Source organism: Lemur catta, chromosome 10 (assembly GCF_020740605.2).
Source record: "Lemur catta isolate mLemCat1 chromosome 10, mLemCat1.pri, whole genome shotgun sequence".
NCBI classification, from domain to species: domain Eukaryota; kingdom Metazoa; phylum Chordata; class Mammalia; order Primates; family Lemuridae; genus Lemur; species Lemur catta.
Window position 1 is genome coordinate 7,702,856 of NC_059137.1, and position 19,449 is coordinate 7,722,304.

General features: G+C 55.1%; 1 protein-coding gene across 6 annotated transcripts; it reads right to left on the bottom strand.

Annotated features, from left to right (window-relative positions):
* Positions 1–32: 32 nt before the first annotated feature.
* Positions 33–18,345, bottom strand: FPGS (folylpolyglutamate synthase). 6 transcript variants are annotated; one of them, XM_045563358.1, is made up of 16 exons: positions 18,329–18,345; positions 18,028–18,173; positions 7,853–7,981; positions 7,710–7,763; positions 7,562–7,626; positions 5,348–5,462; positions 5,151–5,228; positions 4,968–5,029; positions 4,761–4,863; positions 4,404–4,481; positions 4,002–4,149; positions 3,828–3,917; positions 2,868–3,018; positions 2,620–2,695; positions 1,764–1,830; positions 34–947 (listed from the first exon to the last, which is right to left on the bottom strand). In XM_045563358.1, the coding sequence occupies exons 2-16, from the start codon at positions 18,148–18,150 to the stop codon at positions 535–537; spliced, it is 1,752 nt and encodes a 583-aa protein (XP_045419314.1). In that variant the 5' UTR covers positions 18,151–18,173; positions 18,329–18,345; the 3' UTR covers positions 34–534. The 6 variants fall into 6 exon arrangements, with proteins under 6 accessions (XP_045419311.1, XP_045419312.1, XP_045419314.1 ...); XM_045563355.1 differs by lacking the exons at positions 18,028–18,173; positions 18,329–18,345 and adding an exon at positions 9,185–9,380 and having other exon boundaries at positions 33–947; XM_045563356.1 differs by lacking the exons at positions 18,028–18,173; positions 18,329–18,345 and adding an exon at positions 9,185–9,362 and having other exon boundaries at positions 33–944.
* Positions 18,346–19,449: the final 1,104 nt, after the last annotated feature.

Here is a 19,449-nt window from a genome sequence, read left to right on the forward strand (position 1 = left end):
TCCCCCCACTGTTTACTGAAGGAGCCATAGGTCAAGAGTCAAAGGTTTCACCATTTCTTTTTTTAAAAAAGTGTAAAGCTTTAATCCATTCCAGCCACCCACTGTCCCTAGGGTGCCCCAAGCAGGGGCCATCACTTTTCCCGGAAGGCACTGGGAGGAGGAATCTATCGCCTGGCACCTGGCAGGACCCTGGGCCTGGCCAGGCAGCTCACACAATAAGCTGGGCCCGAGCCAGGAGGCAGCAGGGCGGGAGGGGAGGCGGCAGGGTGGCCAGGTCTCCTCTGACAGAGAGAGACTTGGGAAGTCCCCCGCTGTCTCAGCCAGGAGGAAGGAGAAGCCAAGGCACAGAGCCTCAAAGACAGAGGACATCCTCTCCCAGCCTCCCACCCACCAGCCCTCTATTCTGCCACCCAGAGCCTGGGGCCCCGGGCCAGTCTAGACAGAATCAGAAAACAAAAGGCACCTAGGACGTGAGTTCATGGAGAGAATGCAGGGCAGGTGTGGGACGCTCCCAATCCAACCCCTTGGCCTTGGCTACTGGGACAAGGAGGGTTCCAGCAGCTTCAAGACACCACCCACCAGGTGCAGGCTGCCCGTGACCAGCACGTGAATGGCAACAGCCTCTTGGAGTACACTGGCCCCGCTAGCTGCCACAGGGTGGGCAAAGAGGCCCCTTGGGGGACGGGGTGGCTGAAAGACAGGGTCCCGGCCCTGGCTGATCCACTGCAAGGCGTGGGAGATGCAGCTGAAGACGAGGGAGCTGGCGCTGCAGCTGTGGGGCGGGTGAGGCACCAGCCGCAGAGACGCCGGCCCACCAGGCTCCAGGCTGGGGGTGCTCCAGAGGTCCGGGCTGGCCTGCTCCTCATCCAGGCGGTTCCAGTGCTGTTGGTGTTCGAGGCAGCGGAGCAGCACCTGGTCCAGTGTCACTGTGAAGTTCTGCTGGTCTGCTGGGCACAGAGACAGACATGTCAGTGAAAGGGACAGGGGTGCACTGAAAGTACCTGCCTAGCGCCAGATCCTTTACGTGCATCATGTCAATGGATGCTGCTAGTGGTCCTCACAGTGCATACTATGAAGAAACAGGCTCAGACAGGTTAAGTGACTTGCCCAAGGTCATGAGAGGCAGAGCCAGGCAGTCTTGCTCCAGTGCTTTTGCTCATTAAGCACATTTCCCTACCCTGGCCTCAGTGTCTTTATCTGTAAAATGGACGTACAGTTGGGCCCCATCACCCGGTGGGCATAAGTTTTTCTTAGGAAGCTGGTTAAAAATTTCAGAACTCTCCCCAGATAGTCTGATGTGGGGCCTGGGGATCTATACTTTTTACATTATTCCAAACTTTTTAAAACATAATATACAGCAAAAAATACATTTTACATTGCACTCATATGCATATATATATATGTATGTATATGCCTGGAACAGAAGAATCTTCACAAAGCTGTACCTACACTTACTTCATACAATGCACAGATACCTTCTATTCTACTCTATCATTTAAAATAAAAAAATGCTGGTTGAGATCCACTAAATTGATTTCAATAACCATCAGTGGGCTGTAACCTGCATTTTGAAAAATGTTCTTCCTGATAGTTCTTTTTTAGTATTGCAACTACATGGTACAAAATTTAAAATACACCGAGTTCACTTGTGCAATAAAACAAATCCATCTCCTACTCCAGACCTCACTGTCACCAACACAGCAGTCCACCTCAGGGCCTTCTGCCCCCATCCACACCCAGGGACCATGCCTGTCACCTCTCACCTGCACTGCCTGTGGATGACACCTCTGTCAGGTTGGGGCAGAAGACTGCATAGTCAAACTGGCAGGGCTAGAAGGCCAAGGGGAAAAACTTGGTGTCAGGCCCCCTGAGAGGATGTCCCCTGATTTCCATATGGCCCCCCACCATGACCTAGAGGGAGGCCACATAAACCCAGCCATGGCACTTCAGATTCTACCCCCTCATCCGCCCAATGTACCCTGCCTGGCTTGTGGCCTGGGGAGCGAGGGCAGAGACTAGTATATAGATGGGGGAACAGAGAGGCTGGGGGGGCGCTTGCTTAAGGTCACCTAGCTAGTGAGCAGGCCCCAAATCAGGCTGGGGAAAAGACTCGGCACAAGTGGGAGAGGCTTTGGATACAAATGGCCTCCTGGTCTGTGAAATGGGAGACGATTCCTAGGAGCCACTTCAGCCCTGACAGCTTAGGGTAGCCTCAGCTTCCCCAAGCAGAGAAGGGCCTCTACATGCTTTATAGCCCAGTGAATTCTTAAATGCAACTTGAGAAGCAGGTATCCCACTACCCCAAACTGAGAAGCAAACTGAGGCAGGAAATGCCATCTTTCGTCCTGCTGCTAGTGGCAAAAGGGGCATGACAAGAGTCCGGAGCTTTCACCTTTAACCCCAGGCCTGCGTCTGCCCACGCAGGAGAATGAGGGTAAGACCTATAACTAGACTTCCCCAAGTGCCTGATGCTTCCACATTTAAGCCTCAGGACAATTCAAGGGAGAGGAATGGGCACCATTTTACAATTGAGGAAACACAGGCACGCCCCCAGGGGTCACACAGCCAGACCCAGGGCTGCTGGGCTGCCAGCCGCCCACCCCCAAGTCGGCCCCTCACCTGCAGCAGCTTCAGCAGGGCCGCGGAGTCCCGGTCCCCAGTGGAGTTGAACAGCAAGACACGCACCTCTGGCCCCCTGTGCCAGGAGCCGGGAGAGTCAGACCCTCTCGCCTCCCGCCCCAGCTTTTCCCCCAGATCCCGCCCCTCCTCCACGCTGGCGCGCTCCCGCCCCCGCCCTCAGGGCCCGCCCCTTCCTCCCCAGGCCCCGCCCATTCCTCCCCCATGCCCCGCCCCCGCTCGGCGCTCACGCGCTCAGCCTCTGGCGGCCCTGCAGCGCCTGGCGGAACCAGCGCACGCAGGCCTGCACGCTGCTGGAGGTGTGCGCGCCGTCCAGGTACCAGGTGAGGGGCCCGCGCCGCAGCACCTGCGTCCGGCCCGGCCATTCCGTGTTCCGAAGCCCTGGGGAGGGTGGGGAGAGAGGCAAGGCAGTTCTCCAGCGGCCGCAGCCAGGAAGCCCTCCCTGGCCCTCTCCCACCCAGTCCTCAACTCTGCACACACAACCGACTCTCCCCGTGGGCTGCGCCCTCTGAGGACTCCATCAGCCTCGGAGCCTCTTACTAGCCCCAGGCACTGGGTCTGGCTCTTCAGCCGCCTCACCCGGTGGAATCTTTGAGGCAACCCTGAGGGGGCTGCCATCATGTATCATTCCCACATGACAGCCGGAGAGCCCTTAGCTCACAATGCAAGTGAGTCCTGGGGCCAGGATGTGATCCCAGGTCTGCCTGGCCCCAGGGCTGTGTCACTAGCCCCTGACACTGGACCTGGCACACAGTGGGCACACCATTAACAGCATGAGCACCTACTATGTGCTGCTAAAAGCTTTGGGGCAGGCAAGAAGTGGATGACTATCACCATCCTCAAGAACCTCATGGTCTGATGATGATGATGACAGTGACAGCAGCTACCACTAGCTGGGCACTTTGTCCCACATCCACCAGGCTCTGGACACCTTAGTGATATCAGCTCACTGAATCCCTACAACAGCCCATGACAGTGGGTCCTATCATCATCCCATTTGACAGATGAGGAAACTGAGGCTCAGAAAGAATTCATTAAATCAAGGGCAGGGAGGTTGACTGACTTCACAGTCCTTTCTCTTAGGCACCAGCTCAAATTGCCCCCACCTCCCAAACAGGAAACCAAAAACAACATCTGAAGGGGCACAAACACAAGCAGTGGGCCCAGCTGGGCAGGAATGTCCAACTCACCGAGCCGCATGTGGGATGTGGGCTGGAACGTCGGTGCCAGGGGCAGCTGCCACAGGAGGCTCGGCCTGGACGCCTTCAGCTCCCCAGTGCCTGTGGGGTGCGTGAGACCAAGTGTGCTCAGGACACTCAGGAGGTAGGCTCCTCATGCACCTGCCCACTCACCTGCCCACTCACCCTGGTGGTCCTGCTGCTGCAGCCAGCTGTGGGCCAGCTGCAAGGCCAAGGCAGCATTGGACCGCTGGTGTTCTCCCTCCAGGCCCAGCATCAGTGGTGGCCCCCCTTCCTCCAGGGCTTCCAGCGGTGGGCACAGGTAGAGAGGACACTGTGGGGAGACAGGCAGCAGCTGGTCAGCAGAGCTGCTGCCACCACCTGATCCCGCCAGCCCTCCCATCTCCCTCTACCGACCAGAACCCACTGAGCCCTGCTCCCAGAGCTGTGTGCCAGCTGTGCGAGCAGCTGGCCCCCTTCACTGCACAGATGAGCCACTGGGGCCCAAAAGGAGAAAGCACCGCCCCAGTCAGGACAGACACCTACATCTGCCCACCCAGCCTGCCCTGCCATTGCAGCCACACTCACTGAGATCTGCTGTGCTCGATCCCGCAGCACTGCCAGGGGACCTTCGGGCTGGAGCACAGTAAAGGCAGGGACACCTTGCTGTGGGGAACAGGGAGAGACAGGGGCTGCCTAGTATCCTCCATCCCCCAATCCCTGGGTCTGGGCTACCACCCAGCCTCTCCTCCCTCGTGTTCCAGAGGGGAGATTGAGGCTGGAGAGGAAGTTCCATTCGCACAGCAGAGCTGGGTAAGAACCCAGAGCCCACTGGCACCCAGGACCTCGTCCCGAGTCAGGACACAAAAGGCCCTGCCCCAGCCCTGCTTCCCTGAGCCTAGCCAGGCCCAGGCCTTCCCTCCCCTCCCCTAGCTGCCTGGTCACCTTAAAGATGCCCCCTTTCTGCCATGCGATCTTCTCCAACGTGTCCCCCAGAAGGCTGGTGTGGTCGATGCCAAGAGAGGAGACTCCACACACCACAGGCTTCCTGCAGAAGATGAAAGCGCCCTGAGGCCCCCGCCCTGACCCACCAGGTAGTGCGTGAGGCCTGGGCTCCCGGCTGCCACCCCCTCCCCAAGCAGCTGCCCTTACCTGATGATGTTGGTGCAGTCATAAGCCCCGCCAATGCCCACTTCCACCACTGCCAGGTCCACCTGCCAAAGACCAGAGGGCATGGGGGTGCCCAGATGCCACATGGGAGCAGGGAGCCCCCCAGCCTGCTGAGATTCCCATCCCCAAGGCCTCAGATCAGGGATCTGGGGAGTGGGCACGTACCTTCTCTTGGAGGAAGACGTGGAAGGCCATGAGCGTGAGGAAGCGGAAGTAGGGGGGCATGGAGACACAGCTGCTGTCCTGTGGCATAGGAGTGTGTCAGCCCAGAGCCCCAGCAACCCCTGCTCTGGGGAGATGGGGTCCTGGCACGTACCGCACCCGCTACCCCACCCACCCACTAGCCCTCCCCCACCAGGCACCTTAGTCTCCTCCAGCCGGTGGTAGACGCGCCAGAAGTACTTGGTGAAGAGCTCGGGGCTGATGGGCTGCCCGTTGATGCGGATCCGCTCGCGCACCTGCACCAGGTGGGGAGAGCTGCCGGGAGACCTGGGGTCATCAGGACTCCCTTCCCATGCCCCCACCTGCCCCTGCCCTGCAATGAGGCTTGTCTTTTGGAAACACAAGCCTGATTGTGTCATTGCCCTGCTAGAAACCCTCTGTGGGTCCCTGATGCCCTCAAGAGAGTGCCAGCTTCTCACCATGGCCTCCCAGGCCCAGTAGGGGCTAATGCCACTGGCCTGTGCCTCGCCTCTCCTGTGTCCCTTGGCTCATTCCTGGTGCCCCAGCCCCCCTGGACTATTTGTTGCCCCTCCAGCACCCACTCCTTCTAACTCCAGGCCGTTGCCCCTGCTCTTCACCCTTTTCCCTGCTCACCCTGCTCATGGCACAGGTCTCAACTGAGACGGCCCCTCCTCCGGAAAGGAGAGGGACCTTCACCCCCAGGCTGGTCTCTTGTGTTCTCTGGGCTCCAACAGTCCCGGGCTTTCCCCGTCCCACACGGATCAGTCACTCTGCTAGCAGCTGCCCCTCCGAGTTGCCTGTCCTTCAGCCCCGGGCACGAGGCTGCCTCCAGCTGCAACCCAGGCTGGCGGACAAGACCATGTGGGCCCGTGACGAAGGTTAGGGTTTTTAACCCAAAAAGTATTTCAGAAGACAGATTGATGCCTCGTGTTTGAATCCTGAAAGACCCTGTGGTATTATGAGTCCTCTCTATTTTTTTTTTTTTTGAGACAGAGTCTCGCTTTGTTGCTTGGGCTAGAGTGAGTGCCGTGGCGTCAGCCTAGCTCACAGCAACCTCAAACTCCTGGGCTCAAGCGATCCTACTGCCTCAGCCTCCCGAGTAGCTGGGACTACAGGCATGCACCACTATGCCCGGCTAATTTTTTCTATATAGATTTTTAGCTGTCCAAATCATTTCTTTCTATTTTTGGTAGAGACGGGGTCTCACTCTTGCTCAGGCTGGTCTCGAACTCCTGACCTCGAGCGATCCACCCGCCTCGGCCTCCCAGAGTGCTAGGATTACAAGCGTGAGCCACCGCGCCCGGCCTATTTCTTGATTTTGAACAAAGAACCCTTCAGGGAAAACATCGGCCTGAAATGACCTTTCAGATGCCCACAGAGGTGGCCTCAGGGAACCGGTCAGATAAAAAGAGGCAAAAGTCTTAAATGCCTCAGGGGCAAATCCTGAGGAAGCAACCATCAGATTAATTCCTTGCTCCACCAGTGACTGGCTGGGTACGGCACAGGGAGGGGGGGACCCGGGTTCCCCCTTGCCATCATCTTGTGTGAGTCTAGGCATCTGAGTGTGACCAGGAGGGGGCGCTGCCTCCAGGGCCACGCTGCAGCGAAGGCCGGCAGAGAGGAAGGGGTCCCGACTGCAGCCCACCTCCAAAGCCTTGACACACATGTCCTAAACACCCTCATCATTTAAGCCCTTACAAGCTGGTTTTCTGCTCTTTACTGCAAAGACATCGTAACTGATAAATATTTCTAAGTGATTTTTAACTTATATGTGGAATTTAAGTGATTAAAAAGACATCTGGCCCGGTACGGTGGCTCACGCCTATAATCCTAGCACTCTGGGAGGCCGAGGCCGGCAGATTGTTTGAGCTCTGGAGTTCGAGACCAGCCTGAGCAAGAGTGAGACCCCGTCTCTACTAAAAATAGAAAGAAATTATATGGACAACTAAAATATATATATAGAAAAAATTAGCTGGGCATGGTGGTGCATGCCTGTAGTCCCAGCTACTCGGGAGGCCAAGGCAGGAGGATTGCTTGAGCCCAGGAATTTGAGGTTGTTGTGAGCTAGGCTGACGCCATGGCAGTCTAGCCCGGGCAATAGAATGAGACTCTGCCTCAAAAAAAAAAAAAAAGACATCTGACTATTCCAGCTATGTATATAGTTTATATATTCAAGTTGCTGCCCCCCGCCAATTTTTTTCCTTATGAAAAGCAAGGATAGCCATAAACTTGGGCCAATATGGTAAGTGCTAATTGAATGTTTACTGAATGAATAAACACTGCCCAGAGAGACATGAAGCTGACCTCCTGGGGGTGACCCTGGCCCTGCAGCAATGGCTGGTTCCATAGCCCCCCAGGGTCCATAGGGACAGGGATGCCACATCACTCAGTACCTAAAGAATCCAGTCTTCAGGCCATAGTTTCGGAGGATACATTCAGTGAAGGCACACGTGGAGCCCTTGAAAGAAAAGGTATTGTCTGGGCAGGCCCCACCCACCAGCCCCCTAAGGAGACCTCCTACAGCTGGGTCCTGCCGCTCACCTTCCCCTTGGTCCCAGTGACATGGATGATGTTCAGCTGGTCCAAGTCCTCCACCTGGGACAGACAGACAAGGTCCCCACCTCAGCTAGGACTCACAGACAGATGGGGTTGGGGGGGGTGGTCACAGGCCCTCCCTACCCTACCTGCAACCCACTCCGTGCCAGGTACAGCTCCATGGCTTCAAGCTGTGTCTGGGGGTCGCCCCGTTGGCGCTTCACCTGTTCCAGGTAGCCAGCATTGGTCTGCAGGGTGTTGAGCATGCGCACCGCATCCTGGCAAGCACAGTCACCAGGTAGCAAGTTAAGGCCCACTAAGGGTCCATAGGGATGGAGACACCCAGCATACCAGTGGCCAAGCCAGGGTAACAGGGCTGGCACGAGGCTTGCAATGCCAACCCCGTTGCCCCAGCCTATAAGTTAAGCAACAGGGAAAGGTATTAACAAGTGGCATCTTTCCAGCTCTGCCAAAGATGAGAGCCTGGGGCAATTCAGCCCCACCCTGGGAGTGCCAAGCAAAGAAGTGGCGTGCCTAACGGAGCTAGCCTTGCTTCCTGCGTGGCTCCCCAGGCTTCACCCCCTGGACCTTTGCCCTCACCCGCTCCAGTGGGGTCCACCACTACACTGGGCCCCTTCTGGGGTGGGGCCAGAACCTCAGAACAGAAGGCTGGGGTATTAGAATTGGGACTTCCTGGAATTCACGCCCAACCCTGAGGACTCTGGGATTCCACATCCCAGAGAAGAGCTGCTTGAAGCGACCAAATAGGGAAGATGGGGATGGGGTTCGCAGGAGGGTCACCCAGCCTGCAAGGCAGGTAGGCACGGCCTCGGGACACTGGGGCTGAGAGTGGGGGTGCTGCTCATTTCCCCTCGGACCTCAGATTCCCAGCCTCTTGCCCTCAGGGCCTCATGGCCGTTGAAGGCCCCACCCCCATCAAACCGGTGTCACCCGCCTGGCTGGCATCTGGTTCTGGTCTCTGGCAACTGGCCCCTGGCACAAAGCCCGCAGAAATTTCCTGTTTTCCAGATTCTTGGGCCCTCCCCTGATTCCTGCCCGCCACCCAATTCCAGGCACCTGGATCCCCAATCTCCTGAATCCTGGAGACTCTGCCCCCCAGTTCTATACTCCTGGATCGTTCAAGTCTGAATTCTCGAATCCCCTCCCTCCCCCTAACCCCTTGTTCAGACTCCGGGGTCACCGAACTCCAGAACCTGAGCCAAGCCTCTGGACTTCGGGGTGCTACCACCACTGCCCTTTCCCTCTCTAATGCAGGACACTGAAGCCTCAGAATTCTCAGATCCGGCGGCCCGGGCCCAACTTCCTGGTCCCTGTCCCCACCCCCAGACGCCAGGATGTTCCCGCCCCTGAGGACCCTAGTCCAAGGCTCCCGGTACCCTCAGCTGGCGGAGGCCGGATGCTGTGGGGCTCAGGCCCAGCCCACGTGTTATCGCACGACCCGCCACCTGCCCGCCGGGTACCTGATACTCCATGCTGGGCTCCTGCGGCACCGGCCACGCGCTCAACCTCCGCCTCGCCGCGCCCCGGGTCGTTGCGCCGCGCGCAGAAACCGCTGCCAGGGACAGAGCCGCGCGCAGGTGGCTCGCCGCCTGCGACATAGTCCCGGCGCGGACGGCAGCGCGCTCAGCCGGGGCGGGTCCCGGCTCGCCCCCGCCCGCCCGCCTCGCTCCGCCCCGACGCGCCCCCCGCGCTCCGCCAACCAGCTGCGCCCAGGACGCCGTCCTGCCCCGCTGCGCGCCCCGCGCCGCGCGCGCCATCCTTGTGCGGGGCGGGCCCCGGGGCCACACTTGTGCGGGGCACGCTCCCAGGGCCGTTCGCTCCCCTGGATACCCGCTCCTGTCGTCACCACCCTCCCGAGGACCGAGGACCCGTCCGCACGACCCGAAATAGCCAGTCCCAGCCGGCAGCCCTCGGCCTCCGCTTCAGGCCAAACCAGCTCCAAGCCGGGATAGAATGACAGAGCCGGCGGACTCCTGGCGCAGGTCACCGCATCCCGGCCGAGAAAAGGTCCAAGTCAACGCGGAGACTGCAAGCAGCGAGGGTTTGGCCTCTGCTCGCACGAATCTGACAGCCAAAGCCCAGACGCCTACACTCCCGGGGCCCCTAACAGAGCCCGAGGAGCCTGGGAAGGCTTCCTGGAAAAAACGACATCCCGGCTGAGGCCTGCGGGGTGGGGGCGTCAGCGAGGTGGCGGTGCGGGGAGAGGTGTCCGGGAACCGGGCAACCGAGGGAACTGCACGGCCACCTGGTTGGGTTTAGTTGTTCCGGAGTGCCAGGATGCCAGATCCGGCAGGACCGTGTAATCACATAAGGAATTTGGATAAAATTTGGGTGACAATAAATGGTTTCAGGGAGGGATGACATGATCGGATCTGTTATCTCGGAAACTCCTGCGGCTGCTGCAGTGTGGAGAATGGATCTGAGGGCCATTGAGCAGGGTGGGGGCTGCGGGCTGGGGGAGTAATCTTTCCCACCTACTGGGCGAGGAGAACACCCATTTGTTCTAGAATTTTCGGAACTTTTCCCCATCTATTACCTTCTTCGCCCTGACAGCTGCAAACAGCCCACCGGGGGAAATCCCTTGGATAAAAGGCAATCCTGAGAATGACTGAAGTCAGCACCTCTGTCCTCCCTCCCTCTTCCCTGCACTGGCAGTAAATATTTATCACAGATTGTTTGACTTCAAAATAAGCGAGTGATGTTTTGGGAAGATTCCGTTATTGGCTGGACTTCTGCTCTCCACACTGCCGGGGCGCCCGCCCCCGGCCTGGTGGGAGAGACAGTTCTTTCCTCTTTTGGTTTCCTTCTTTTTTGGTAATTGAAACTTTATCCATATGCATGTATATAGTTTAATACTGCATACACATAATCATAAAAAGCTTTAAATATTTTTCTATTGCTTACCCATACACACACAAACACTTCCTCCTTTGAAATTCTTGTGGACAGCCACGTATATGTCCCATAGTTTTCTTTCTTTCTTTTTTTTTTTTTTTGAGACAGAGTCTCACTCTGTTGCCCGGGCTAGAGTGCCATGGCATCAGCCTAGCTCACAGCAACCTCAAACTGCTGGGCTCAAGCAATCCTTCTGCCTCAGCCTCCTGAGTAGCTGGGACTACAGGCATGCACCACCATGCCTGGCTAATTTTTTTTTATATATTTTTAGTTTTCCAGCTATTTTCTTTCTATTTTTTGTAGAGATGGGGTCTCGCTCTTGCTCAGGCTGGTCTAGAACTCCTGACCTCGAGCCATCCTCCTGCCTCAACCTCCCAAAGTGCTAGGATTATAGGCGTGAGCCACCGCGCCTGGCCTGTCCCATAGTTTTCTATGCTCATGAAATTGCAGACACACCTAGACACCCATAGGGTCTTGTTGATGTAGGTAACAATATTTTGTGCTTTCTTTTTTGGTTTTTTTTCCCCCTAAGAAATACAGGTATGGGATATTTTCTGCATCTTAACATTCTTACTCAAAAATAAGCTTATAGGGATCCTTCTAAGACACTTAATTAGCAAACTACCACTTCCCTGGATTCAGACTTTTGACACAGTTGCTCGTTTAGTCCTCATCACAGCCCTGTGAAACAGGTGCTAGTATTATCATCAGCCTTGTTTCACAAGAGAAGAAACTGAGGCACAAAGGAGTCAAAGCACATGCTCAAGTCACAAAATCAAGATATGAACTCTGGCCCCAGAGTCCTTATTCCTAGCCCCTGTGCCTCCCTCCTTGCCTCCCCAGGGACGCTGCTAATTCAGTGTCTGTGCCAGCTGTGTGGCCTTCCTGGGAATGTCCCAAGCTGTCCTGCTGAAGGGCATTCCCTCTGACTCCAGTGTTTTGCTGCTGTGGATGTGTGTGTACATCTGGGGTTGTATTTCTGTGAGTCTGATTGCATGAAGTGGTGGGGTAGGTTCCGGGCATGTTTGCATCCCTTTCCCCCAATGCTATTGTAAACTTTGCATCCCACCAACTGTGTGTGAAGAGAGCACCCCTTTCCCAGAATGACCCCAGACCCGGGGTAGGGATGGGGGGGGGAAGAGTGCCATCTCCTTGTTCCTCTCATTTCCCTGGCTGCCGTGAACTTGAACATCTTTGCATGCGTTTGTTTCAGTGGACTGCCTTTCTCATCTTTGGCCCATTTTTCTAATGTCTGTTCATCCCCTTCTTGTCAATTATAAAAGCACTTTGTGTAACACAGATATTACCCCTCACTTCTGTCCTCTGTAGGGCAAATATTTTTCCTAGATCGACTGTGGGTGGCCTCAGTGGATTCCTCTGTAAGAGGTGGCATTGGAGCGCTAGGCCATTCCTGCAATTGAGATCCCAGGGGACAGACTCCCTCTTCAGCGTAACCGATTTCCTTTCCCTTTGTCCAGAGCAAACAGATCAATTTTCCCCTCTGGCCTGGCATAGGCCTTCTCTGGGGTGAGGTAAATTGACAGTCCTGACAAGCTGACTCATTGAGCTTATAGACCTCAGGTCCAGATAGGAACAGAAACAGATTTACAGACATGGAGGGCAAGACGCAGCCCTGAAAATCCCAAGGATGCCACCTGGTATCATACTAGTTGTGGAGGAAGTTAATATAAGTGGTGGGCCAGGCGCAGTGGCTCACGCCTGTAATCCTAGCACTCTGGGAGGCCAAGGCAGGAGGATTGCTGGAGGTCAGGAGTTCGAGGCCAGCCTGAGCAAGAGCGAGACCCTGTCTCTACTAAAAAATGGAAAGAAATGATCTGGACAGCTAAAAGTATATAGAAAAAATTAACCAGGCATAGTGGCGCATGCCTGTAGTCCCACCTACTTGGGAGGCTGAGGCAGAAGGATTGCTTGAGCCCAGGAGTTTGAGGTTGCTGTGAGCTGGGCTGATGCCACGGCACTCTAGCCTGGGCAACAGAGTGAGACTCTGTCTCAAAAAAAAAAAAAAAAAAAAATATATATATATATATATATATATATATATATATATATATAGAGTGGTGGCTGGAACTTTGGGCAGGTCACCAGTCCCCTGCACCTCTGTTTACTCCATTGTCTCCAAGGACAGTTTTTATAATGACGCTGGGAAGTCTGTAAGTGTCAAATTTAAGAGGCAGAGGTGGACTGGAATAGATTTCTCTTCTTTTCCTCATTAAAACTTTTCCTTTCTTTCTGTTTTTAAATTCTCACCTTCTCTGGATGGATAATATATCATATCATCCAAATAGTGAACAGTGGGAAAAGGTGTACAGCAAAAATCCTCACTCCCTGGGGGCCCAGGGCCCAGCACCCTAATTTCCCTCCCCTAAAGCAATCAATGTTACCAGTTTCCTGTGATCTTTCTAGAGACATTTTATGTATTTACAATTGAATACAAATGTATATTAAGTTCTCTTTTATACTCACAGATAGCAGCAGGCTATAATGGAGTCTGTGTTGCACTTTCCACATGCCTTTATATCCAGGGCCCGATTCTGGACTGTGTCGGCAGGTAAGAGCCATCCCACTGGCTAATTTGGGAGGTTTTTTTTTGGGGGGGGGGTTGGTGTTTTTTGTTGTTGTTTGTTTGTTTGTTTTTTGTTTTGAGACAGAGTCTCAATCTGTTGCCTGGGCTAGAGTGCAGTGGCATCCCTATAGCTCTTTGCAGCCTCCAACTCCAGGGCTCAAGCAATCCTCCTGCCTCAGCCTCCTGAGTAGCTGGGAATGCAGGTACATGCCACCACACCCAGCTAATTTTTTAATTTTTTGTAGAGATGGGGTCTCACTATGTTGACCTGGCTGGTCTCCAACTCCTGGCCTCAAGTAATCCTCCCACCTCAGCCTCCCAAAGTGCTAGGATCACAGGCGTGAGCCAGCGCACCTGGCCTCATTTGTGTTCTGAAGCTGCATAGTAGAGTAGAGCAGCAGTACTCCCTGGTGTGAAGTACTGCTGGGCATTAGGCCGGTTTCCTGCTGATGGATCCATAGACCATTTCCACTATGTCGCTATGGCACTATGGCAGCAGTGCAGCAATGAGTACCATTTCACCCTTGTCATTTCTTCCATGTGCGAGCATATTGGATGGGTAAATTCCAAGAAGTGCAATTGCTGGGTCAAAGAGATTTGCATTTGCCATTTTCATACATATTGCCACACTGTCCTTCAGGGAGGCAGTAACGTTTCCCCCCTCCAGCGAGGCATGAGCCCGCCTTCCTCACTCCTCACTTCCTCACCCACACAGGCTGTCGGCAGCTTTGCCCCTTGCCAGGTGGATGGGCAGAGATTCTTGGGGCAGTTATCATTTGCAGTTGTCTTAGCATGAAGGAGGCTGCGCACTCTTTCTTCTGTTTAGAAGCCATTGGTGTTTCCTTTACAGCCCACTCACCTCCTTTCTACAACTGTTTTCTATTTGAAAAGCCACAGATATTTGCAGAAGGAAGTAGACGAAAGGAGAAAATCAAGGACACCTTCGTCACACACCTGGAGAGGGACTGCCATTGGCCTCGTGGTGACGCCACGCAAGTGTTCTGTTCCCGCTCTCCAGGAAGAACAATAGAAACAGAGGTATTGTCTGGGGAGGAGAGAAAGCGAGGGCCAGCGTCCAGCCACACGAGGCAGATCTGCAGGTGTGCATGGAGGGTGAGCGAGGGGCTGGGCAGAAGGAGGCTGAGGAATTCTGCCTTAACTCCCGCCTCCCAAAGGGAAAACATGACATTCATTCACCCGTTCATTGGGTGAGAACTTGTCTCTGTGCCAGACCCTGGGCTGGATGCTGGGGACCCTGTGGGGAGCAGAAGACAAGATTCTGCTCGCAGATTGCCCAGTCCAAGGGGTGAGAGGGGCACTAAAGAAGGAAATTCACAAAGGAATATACATATTTGCAAACCCCCATCTGGGGGCCCCTCGTTAGAAGGAACCCACTGTACAGGCTGGAGGCTGAGGCCCAGAGAGGGACAGAAACAGCTTGGAGTGACACAGCAGGTCAGTGAAGGCACCGTGTTGATGGTCTTTCTAGGCTCAGGTCTCCCTGTGTCACTCCCCATCATCTGCCCATCATGCTCTCAGCATCACCAAAGCCCGCAAGCCCACTGTGACTGGTCCCTGCCCACCTCCGTCTCTTCCACCTCTGCCAGGTGGCAAGGACTTGGGAGTTGGCCTTGGCCTCTCTCGCCTCCAAGACCAGCCTGGACAACATAGTGAGACCCTGTCTCTAAAAAATATTTTTTAAAAAACTAGCCAGTGCCTGCCTGTAGTCCCAGCTACTCAGGAGGCTGAGGCAGAAGGATCACTTGAGCCCAGGAGTTTTGAGACTGCAGTGAGCTATTTATTTGTTTATTTAGAGACAGGGTCTGGCTCTGTTGCCCTGGCGGAAGTACAGTGGCATCATCATAGCTCACTCCCACCTTCACTGAGGTCCACACTTGGCATTTAGCATTAAAGGTATTGGTTTATCCTCACAACAGCCTTAGGGATACTGTGATTATCCTCAGTATACCAATGGGCACACAGAAGCACAGAGAGTTTACTCAACCGGCCGAAGGTCACACAGAGTGAATGTGTGACAAGACCTCAAGGCCTTTGTACCAGTCGTTCCCTGCCTGAAATGCTTCCTCCCCACAAGTTCACATGACCAACTCCTGGTTGTTCCAGGACTCTGCTTAGACGTCACCTTCTTGCCACATTCTTTGCACCATCCACCCTTTTGTACCTTTTGCATTTTGACCTAAGTGATTGTGTTACCATTTCAAAATAAATACTTTTTAGAAAATGAGTGTTATGAATCATAATATAAAAAGATTGTCAAAGGAACAAACCTGTCGATGGGACAGTATGGACAGTGGGATCCCATTTTTGCTAAAATAATTATTTATTTAATTTAATCTTTTTTTTTTTTTTTGAGATAGAGTCTTTTGCTCTGTCACCCAGGCTGGAGTGCAGTGGTGTCATTATAGCTCACTGCAGCCTCGATCTCCTAGGCTCAAGTAATCTTCCTGCCTCAGCTGGGACTACAGGTACACACCACCACACCTGGCTAATTTTTTATTTTGTGTAGAGATGGGGTCTTGCTATGTTGCTCAGGCTGGTGTCAAACTCCTGGCCTCAAGTGATCCTCCTGCCTCAGCCTCCCAAAGTGCTGGGATTCCAAGCATGAGCTACCACTCCCAGCCTTGGTAAAATACTTACAATTTAGAAAGCAGCCTGGAAGTTATTCCCTAAATGTGAACTGTCATCAGCTCTGGGTAGTGAGACTAGAGGTGACTTTTATTTTCCTTTTGCTTGTTTATATTTTGTAATTTTCCCTGGGAACATGCGTAAGTGGGAGAAAGAATTAACTGGTTCCCTACAACACTGGGTGGCTGGCACCTCAGAGCTCTCCTCGACCAATCCTCTTGTTTGGCAGTTGGGGAAACTGAGGCCCAGCAAGAGCCAGAACTGACCTGGAACCAGGTGTGACTCCTGGGCTCTGGGTGTTCTTGGGATCCCGACTCATGGCCAGGAGGGGCCCGCGGAGGGCACCAGGCAGCGGTGAGGTGTGCCTTCACTCCTGCTTCCTCCCCAGGGCTCCCAACTGCCCTTTGAGCTGGCCAAGGCCGTCTCTGCTCAACCTGAGAGCAGCTATATTACCAATTTTCAGGAGAAAAAAATGTGGAAGTTATTTTTCAATCTGTTATCTCACCCTCCAAGGGTGGATTGTCTCTGGCACCTGCCCCGGGAGCCTGCTCCACGCCTGGTGCTGAGCTGAGCCCCGTGAGGGATGGGCTGCACCATCACCCCCATCTCACAGTGAGGAAACTGAGGACCGGGTTGGAATCACCCACCAGGTCACCAGCTAGCAAGTGGCAGAGCAGCGACTCAGCTTAGCGCCAGCTCCGTCTGATTTCAGTGGCGACTGATTCAGCCCCTCAGATCAAGCTTGGCAATCCCTGGCTAGTGTTTTTAATTTGTCACGTGGCTTTTCTGATATAATAGTTAACACAAATTCTTTCTAGATGTCGGCACTATGCCAAGACCTTATGTGATTCTCGTCTCATTAATCCTCACGTCTCCCTGTGAGGAAGGGTCTGTCCTGAGACCCTTCTCTCAGCGGAGGCAACAGGGCCCTGTTGGGGGAAGTGGCTTAGTCATTTACAGGGTCTGTAACACCAGGCCAGGCCCTAGGCCCCAGGTTTCCGCCCCTAGGCCTCTCCTGGGCCCTGCCCCCACCTGGCCTGTGCCCTGTGAGGAGACTGAGGTCATCTGGTCATCGGGGCCCTGGCCTTGAGCTGGCTCAGAGGGAGGCCCACAGCTGGCAAGGAGCCCTCTGAAATGCCATCGCTCCCCAGCCCCTCAGGGTGTGCCCTAAGTTCTCTCTCCCCCGGTGTCGGTGTCGGCGAACAGAGCCCTGGCTCCAAAAATGACCTGCCAGTTGACTCTGGGCAAGTCACCCCACCTCTCTGGGGTCCCCTAGTGTCTAATGTGAAGAGGCCTGGATGACCTCAAAGAGGTCACTCTTCCCAAAGCCTGGCCATCTGGGACCACCCCTCCTCTGCTGCCTGGGAGGTTCTGTCTGTTCCGGGGGTCTGGGGATTCTGGAGGAGCCCTGTCCTTGCATTTCCCGTCGTGGCTCAGGCTGCAGTCCTCAGAGGGACGCAGGCACTGCCTTGTAGTCCCCATTCTACAGAGGAGGAGAGAGAGGCTTGTGGGGGCCGAGCCACTTGTCTGGCATCTGTCAGGGTGAGTCCAGATCTCCTTCCCCGACCCCTGCGGCCCAGCCCAGCGCTCCGATCCCGACACTCCCCTCAGTGTCCGCCGGAGCCGGGAAGTCCGGGTGCGGCTCCGCAGCTGCCCGGCTGGCCGGCCTCACCGCACTGAACCCCCGTTGCCTGTGTGTAAGCGGGATTGCAGCTGTGCCCCCCTCAGAGTGCTGCAACGAGGCTGAACAGGAAGGCGCTGGGCCCAGGGCATGGAGCGAGGCTCCCACACGAGAGCTGAGCTCAGACACCTCCAAATCGCCAAGTCCTTAAGTCCTTTCACCTCACCTTTCTGAGCTAGGAGATGCAGGTGATAGTGGTCCTGGGCCCTGGGCCCTGCCTCCTGGGGCACAGGGCTCAGCCCCTTCAGAGACCCCTCCTTAAGAGTTTCCCCAAATCACACTGAGCAGGGGTGGAGCAGTGTGGCCGGCGGCGTCCTGGAGCCCTCCCAGCTCTGGAGCAAGGCTCATGGATGACAGAGTCTCTCCTATGGGGCCCCCACATGTGGGGTTATTGTCATTGCTGATGACCTTTGAGTCCCTGAGGGATATTGTACAAAAGAAAGAAACTGAGGCTTAGAGAGGCGAGGCCACCTGCCGAGGTCGCCAAGTTCTCCTACCTGGAAGGAGCCAGTTTTAGCCAAGAAAGGACGCCCGCGCGGGCACTGCTGCTCCATGGCGGCTTCCCAGTAGAACTTCTCAGCCACTGGCCGGGAGGCAGCCAGGGACCTGGCACCTTTCATCCCTCCGTTCCTTGCTCCCTTCCCTGGTGGGGCATGAGGTGACACACAGTTGTGGGCATCTCTGCCAAGCCAGCTCTGCCCAGCCTTCAGCTGGGCCGTGGGCCTGGCTGGGCCGCAGAGGCCAGCATGGGCTGGGAAGATTCCCAAGACCTCCCCCACCCAGATGGGCCTAGTTTACCTGATAGGTTCCGGCTCTCACCCTGGGATCAGCCCAGGGACCTCTTGGTCTCCCTGGAGGGTTTCCAAAGTTTGGGAGTCAATCTCCCGACAGGTTAAATAACAACTGGGTGGAGGTTAAAGGTGAGCAGGCAGGCGGGAAGGGAGCGTCCTGGGAGGGGGGTGTATTTGGGAGACTTACAGACCTGGCAGCGGCTGGCTTTTTTTTTCTTTTTTTTTTGAGACAGAGTCTCGCTCTGTTGCTCTGGGCAGAGTGCATCATCATAGCTCATTGCAACCTCAAACTCCTGGGCTCAAGCGATCCTCCAGCCTCAGCCTCCCAAATAGCTGGGACTATAAGGTGTGCACCACTACACCCAGCTATTTTTTCTTATTTTTTGCTAAAGATAGGGTCTTGCTCTTGCTCAGGTTGGTCTCAAACTCCTGACCTCAAGCAATCCTCCCACCTCGGCCTCCCAGAGTGCTGGGATTATAGGCATGAGCTGGCTTTATTGGGCCTCCTGCCCTCCTTATCACAGCCCACCTACTCTGACGGTTAGGACCTGTTTTGCCCTTGCCCTGCCAGGCTGGGATCCTGAGAATGGGGTTGTGAGTACAGGGCACAGCATGGGCACAGGGTGCCCTTGACTTACAGTCCACGTCTGCTGGAGGAAGAGGCTTTGTTTCACCAAGCCATTTGCTCAAAAAGAAGCCAAGACACAGAACCCATCCCTGGCCTACAGGTGGCATCAACAGCACGTCCCAAAAAGCTAGAGGCCTTTCCGTGTGCATAGCCTGCTGGGAGCATGGTCACACCCCGACAAGGCCCTGCTCTCTGGGAGCCTCTGCTCCAGGCCACCCTCCTCCTCCATGGGGGGCACAGCACCCATGTGACACCAGGGCTGAGGCTGAAGCCAGCCAGTCCCAGGTCCTCCACCCGGGGCGGACTTTGGGGAAGAGGGCGGTGGGGGTGAGCTTGGAGTCAGCAGCTCCAGGGTCTAGGGCCTGCTTTGCTTGTTTTAAAATATGGTTTAATTGCATGAGTAAAAATATTAAAGAAACAGAAAACAGCAAGAAGCATAAAGGTCAGACCCAACCACTCTGCGCAGAGCTCTCCGAAGGCTTCCTGGTCTTGGGCACTTT

Excerpts from the sequence above, each read along its gene's own strand:
- FPGS (XM_045563355.1), bottom strand. The coding sequence starts at position 9,322 with ATGTCGCAGGCGGCGAGCCACCTGCGCGCGGCTCTGTCCCTGGCAGCG. Across the intron at positions 5,229-5,347 it reads ACCGGCTGGAGGAGACTAAG|GACAGCAGCTGTGTCTCCAT; the intron begins GTGCCTGGTGGG and ends CCTATGCCACAG. Across the intron at positions 1,831-2,619 it reads CCCTGCTGAAGCTGCTGCAG|CCCTGCCAGTTTGACTATGC; the intron begins GTGAGGGGCCGA and ends TTGGCCTTCTAG.